Genomic DNA, 5,673 nt, shown 5'->3' with positions numbered 1-5,673 from the left:
CACAGGATGTCCATATTAGGACATCTGCGTCAGCAGGTTTCCACGGCTGTTCCCTGCGGTCGTGGGGGGAGCTATCCTCGGAGTTCCTCATCTTAGGGGGTCTATGAGACCCCTGAGACCGAAATTGCTGAACTTTCAGGACATAAGGAAATGCGCCAAGACGGGAGACGGGAGGCAGCGAGGGCGGCGAGGAGGAAGCAGGCGTGTCCAGATCCGTCGCCACCCCCCCAGCACCGCGATGGTCGCGCCCATGACGTATAGCAGCCCATTCATGAATCTGTTATAAAAGCAGTGGCTGCGGCGCCTCGTACTCCAACCGCATCTGCAGCGAGCAACCCAGAAGTCGAGACAGAGCCGGCGGCGGCGGCGGCGCAGCGAACGAGCAGTGACCGCGCTCCTACCCAGCTCTGCCCCACAGCTCCTACCTGTCTCTGCCCCTCAGCCCCTCGCCCGGGCCTAGACTCACCGCGACCATGATGTTCTCTGGCTTCAACGCCGACTACGAGGCGTCCTCCTCCCGCTGCAGCAGCGCCTCCCCGGCCGGGGACAACCTCTCCTACTACCACTCACCGGCCGACTCCTTCTCCAGCATGGGCTCTCCTGTCAATGCGCAGGTGAGGCTGGGGGGCCCGGGACTCCAGGTGACGGGGCGGGACGCTCGGGGACACGAGTCGGGGACTTTTGGCCGGGGAGGGAGGCTGCCCGGGCCGGAGCAGCCCCATCTCCGAGAGCCCCGGACTTATTCGGAGCGCACGCACGCTTGTCATAGTAAGAACCGGTCCTCCTCCCCCGCGGCAGGCTCACTCCGGAGTTGCCCTCGGACCGCGCTTTCTGACTGGTCTCTGACATTAGCCGGGGCAAACAGGTCCCAAGCAAAGATTCGCGAACTAGATGCTGGCTCCTCCGGGAGGCGGCAAAAAGCGGCAGTTCCCCCTCCCCTAGCAGCCTGGAGCAGGGAGGAGGGGCGGAGGAGGAGGGTGAAGCAGGCGGGTGTGTAAGGCAGTTTCATTGATAAAAAGCGAGTTCATTCAGGAGACTCCGGAGCGGCGCCTGCGTCAGCGCAGACGTCAGGGATATTTATAACAAACCCCCTTTCAGGCGAGTGATGCCGAAGGGATAACGGGGACGCAGCAGCAGGGTGGAGGAGAAAGGCACCGCGTTGCGGATTTCTTGGGAGGAAACGGGGAGACCTTCCATCCAGGATGAGGGGCATATAAAAAGACGAGAGCAGTCCGGGGCTTGCTTCTCCCTCTCTCTCCCTGCTGCATGCGGCACTGGAAACGGCTCGCCCCACCTGTGTCCGGAACCTGCTCACTCACGTCAGCTTTCGCCTTCTGTTTTCGTTCTAGGACTTCTGCACGGATCTGGCCGTCTCCAGTGCCAACTTCATCCCAACGGTGACTGCCATCTCCACCAGCCCGGACCTGCAGTGGCTGGTGCAGCCCACCCTGGTCTCCTCGGTGGCTCCATCTCAGACCAGAGCCCCCCACCCTTATGGAGTCCCCGCCCCCTCTGCTGGGGCTTACTCCAGAGCCGGAGTCGTGAAGACGATGCCCGGAGGAGGCAGAGCCCAGAGCATTGGCAGGAGGGGCAAAGTGGAACAGGTGAGGAGTTCTTCAGCGCCTTCTCTCAGTAGGGGACGTGGATTGGCATCAGTGGAGATGGGGAGCACAGTAGATAGGGTGAAGCCACTCACGGAACTCACTACCCATCGTAAACCGGGAACCCTGGCTCCAAGCCATTACGATCCGAAGCCACACTCCAATAGCCCTACTTCAAGCAGTGCTACAATAGTGTCTTCCCTAATAGGTTCCTACCTCATGCTTTTAGACTGGGCTCTTCTTTGTTCTCATGCTGAGGATCTTATTTTAAATTCAAGTCACACCTAGCCCACAACTGCAGGTTAGAAATGACTTCCCAGCAGAGGTGCCAGGAAGTTGAGAAGCAGCAGTGGCCAGTTTCCCTGGGGTGGCTGAACAGAGCTGATGGCAGACCTTGTCACTGACTGTTGGTCTTTTTGACATTTCTTCTTCTAGTTGTCCCCAGAAGAAGAAGAGAAAAGGAGAATCCGAAGGGAAAGGAATAAGATGGCCGCGGCCAAGTGCCGGAACCGGAGGAGGGAGCTGACGGACACACTGCAAGCGGTAGGTAGATCCTGGGGGTCACTCCTTTTTCAAACTTTGGGAGAAAGTTTTGGAGACTGGGTCCTTGAGTAAGCCTGTGTCTTATGCTTTGCTTTATCCCTCTGGATACAGGAGACAGACCAACTGGAAGATGAGAAGTCTGCTTTGCAGGCTGAGATTGCCAACCTGCTGAAGGAGAAGGAAAAACTGGAGTTCATCCTGGCAGCTCACCGACCCGCCTGCAAGATCCCCGACGACCTGGGTTTCCCCGAAGAGATGTCTGTGGCTTCCCTAGATCTGAGTGGGGGCCTGCCGGAAGCTGCCACCCCCGAGTCTGAGGAGGCTTTCACCCTGCCCCTCCTTAATGATCCTGAGCCCAAGCCCTCCGTGGAGCCCGTCAAGAGCATCAGCAGCATGGAGCTGAAGGCTGAGCCCTTTGATGACTTCCTGTTCCCAGCATCGTCCAGGCCCAGCGGCTCTGAGACCGCCCGCTCTGTGCCAGACATGGACCTGTCCGGTTCCTTCTATCCAGCAGACTGGGAGCCCCTGCACGGTGGCTCCCTGGGGATGGGGCCCATGGCCACAGAGCTGGAGCCTCTGTGCACCCCGGTGGTCACCTGTACTCCTAGCTGCACTACTTACACGTCTTCCTTCGTCTTCACCTACCCTGAGGCTGACTCCTTCCCCAGCTGTGCGGCTGCTCACCGCAAGGGCAGCAGCAGCAACGAACCCTCCTCTGACTCGCTCAGCTCACCCACGCTGCTGGCCCTGTGAGCAGGCAGGGAGGGGAGGCAGCTGGCACCCACAAGTGCCGATGCCCGAGTCGGTGCATTACAGAGAGGAGAAACACGTCTTCCCTCGAGGGTTCCCGTAGACCTAGGGAGGACCTTATCTGTGCGTGAAACACACCAGGCTGTGGGCCTCAAGGACTTGAAAGCATCCACGAGTGGACTCAAGTCCTTACCTCTTCCGGAGATGTAGCAAAACGCATGGAGTGTGTATTGTTCCCCGTGACACATCTGAGAGCTGGTAGTTAGTAGCATGTTGAGCCAGGCCTGGGTCTGTGTCTCTTACTTTCTCTTTAGTCTTCTCATAGCATTAACTAATCTATTGGGTTCATTATTGGAATTAACCTGGTGCTGGATATTTTCGAATTGTATCTAGTGCAGCTGATTTTAACAATAACTACTGTGTTCCGGCAATAGTGTGTTCTGATTAGCAATGACCAATATTAAACTAAGAAAAGATATGACTTTATTTTCTGGTAGATAGAAATAAATAGCTATATCCATGTACTGTAGTTTTTCTTCAACATCAATGTTCATCGTAACGTTACTGATCATGCATTGTTGAGGTGGTCTGAATGTTCTGACATTAACAGTTTTCCATGAAAACGTTTATTGTGTTTTTAATTTATTTATTAAGATGGATTCTCAGATATTTATATTTTTATTTTATTTTTTTCTACCTTGAGGTCTTTTGACATGTGGAAAGTGAATTTGAATGAAAAATTTAAGCATTGTTTGCTTATTGTTCAAAGACATTGTCAATAAAAGCATTTAAGTTGAATGCGATCAAACTTGTGCTCTTCATTCTGGAAGTTTTTGTAAGATTGTGAAAGGTATGGGAGACCAGTTTGTCAAGAAGGGTGGCTCCTGGAGGGGGACACGCCCCTCCGTTTGATCCCTTATCAAAGAGGAAAAGGAAACTCTAGACCTGATGTTGGAATATTTTACACATACGGGTTCATCTGGCGAGGCTAAGATTCTCTTTTTTTTTTTTAATATTTTTATTTATTTCTAGGAGAAAGGGGGGAGAGAGACAGAGTGAGTAGGGGAGGGTCAGAGAGAGAGAGGGAGACTCAGACTCTGAAATAGGCTCCAGGCTGAGCTGGCAGTCAGCACAGAGCCCAACGCTGCGAGATCATGACCTAAGCGAAAGTCGGACCCTTAACCGACTAAGCCAACCAGGCGCCCCGAGGCTAAGATTCTCTAGAAGATTCTGGGGTGGGTTGGCTGTGCAGCAGCATTTGTGGGAACATGTCTTCCTGCTTCTTTCTCTGTTTTGGAAGTCAAGGGGGAAATATTTAGATCTAACTGTACTAATACTAAACTGAAATGTCATGATCTTAGAGGAACCCTTTTAGCAAGCAGAACTGAGCTTGGTACAAACCATGTTAACTTTTTATTCCCACAAAATTATGTGAGGGGTTACTCTCACCTTCAAGGCGGGCAAATTGAAGAAAGTTTAGAATGAATGCCTTTCTCAGTATTCCACTAGTGAGATAAGTCTTAATTAACTTCCTCATACCTTATCCTATCCCTAAGGTTCAGCTTCCTCTTAATACTTGGTTTAAAAAAAAAGAAGCAAAACTTCTCAGGCCTTAAACATACATTTAGTTGGACTATTTTTGTTCTCATAAGGAAAGGAGGGCTACTGTCCTATCCCTTGGTAACACACGCATCGTAATTTCTGACATTTCTTTAACATCATATGCCTCCCCTTCAGTTTACACTGGGGAAGAGAAAACTGGCTCTGAGAATTTGAAAGAGATCTTGAACAGTACAAATAATGGTTGATCATTCGGTAAATAAAAAGTTACATAATAGCTCATTAGGGAGAAGTCAACATGACTCTGAATAAGCTTTAACTTAGAATCTTTAAGAAGAACATGACCTTTGTCTGGGGCACTTCTAGTAATGGGGCCCTTACACGCACATGCACAAACCACAAAGAAAGGAGATGGGGCCCTTCCCCTCCCCATTCTCAGGTACCATGCTGGTACCATGATTGGAAGCCAGAGGCCATGCTTCCACACCTGCTTGGTGGGAAGAGAGCTTTAGTGCTGGTCTCCCAATGCATCGGTGATAATGAAAATCACTGGGTGGTTATGGGATGTCACACTCAGTCAAGTTGAAAGTTTTAATTGAAAATGACAGTTCCATTGAGGTTGATGTCCTCACCTATGATCTCCCTGTGCCTCACAGAGTAATTGACATCTGAAACCAACTTACTTTAGGCTCTTGAGAACACTGATATATAACATAGGACTTGTGTATTACTTTGCAATGATGGAAGAGGCTTTAGACTTCCTATTTGCTGTTCAGAAGGTACATTTTCTGTAGCCTTTAAATATGGGCTAGACTAATTACAAAATTGCTATAACTAACACTGAGACTGAAATAACAAGGTGAGATACCCTGCAAAGAAGCTAGCTGCCCCCCACCCCCATACATACAGGAATAACAACCCACAGAACAAATCACAGAAGGAGATTTCCCAGGTGGAGAAGGGTGTCTGGACATCAGCCTTGGACACTAAACTGCTCCCCAGGACCTGACTAAGGTCCCTGTCAGTCCCATGCTGACTATAGAGAAAGAACATTGCTTTCCCTTTGACAGCCTTACCCTATGCCCAGACACTTACCGTTCCTCTATTTCACCATAACCCAGAGAAAAGCAGGCTTCCCCACCAACAAGACGGCATTACAGGTCTTGGGAGAGGTACTTGCATACAGGGAATCCCTTAACAGGCTTCTCAGAGGACAGAG

At 51.1% G+C, this 5,673-nt stretch overlaps 1 protein-coding gene across 1 annotated transcript; it reads left to right on the top strand.

Annotated features, from left to right (window-relative positions):
• Positions 1-304: 304 nt before the first annotated feature.
• Positions 305-3,702, top strand: FOS (Fos proto-oncogene, AP-1 transcription factor subunit). The gene is made up of 4 exons (XM_077750713.1): positions 305-614; positions 1,350-1,604; positions 2,037-2,144; positions 2,256-3,702. Exons 1-4 carry the CDS (start codon positions 474-476, stop codon positions 2,895-2,897), a joined length of 1,146 nt encoding a protein of 381 aa, XP_077606839.1. The 5' UTR covers positions 305-473; the 3' UTR covers positions 2,898-3,702.
• Positions 3,703-5,673: the final 1,971 nt, after the last annotated feature.

This window comes from Crocuta crocuta, unplaced genomic scaffold, assembly GCF_008692635.1.
Source record: "Crocuta crocuta isolate KB4526 unplaced genomic scaffold, BGI_CrCroc_1.0 scaffold186, whole genome shotgun sequence".
In the NCBI taxonomy this organism is placed as follows: domain Eukaryota; kingdom Metazoa; phylum Chordata; class Mammalia; order Carnivora; family Hyaenidae; genus Crocuta; species Crocuta crocuta.
Note: the sequence above shows the minus strand (reverse complement) of the source record. Positions and strands in the feature narration are given on the sequence as shown.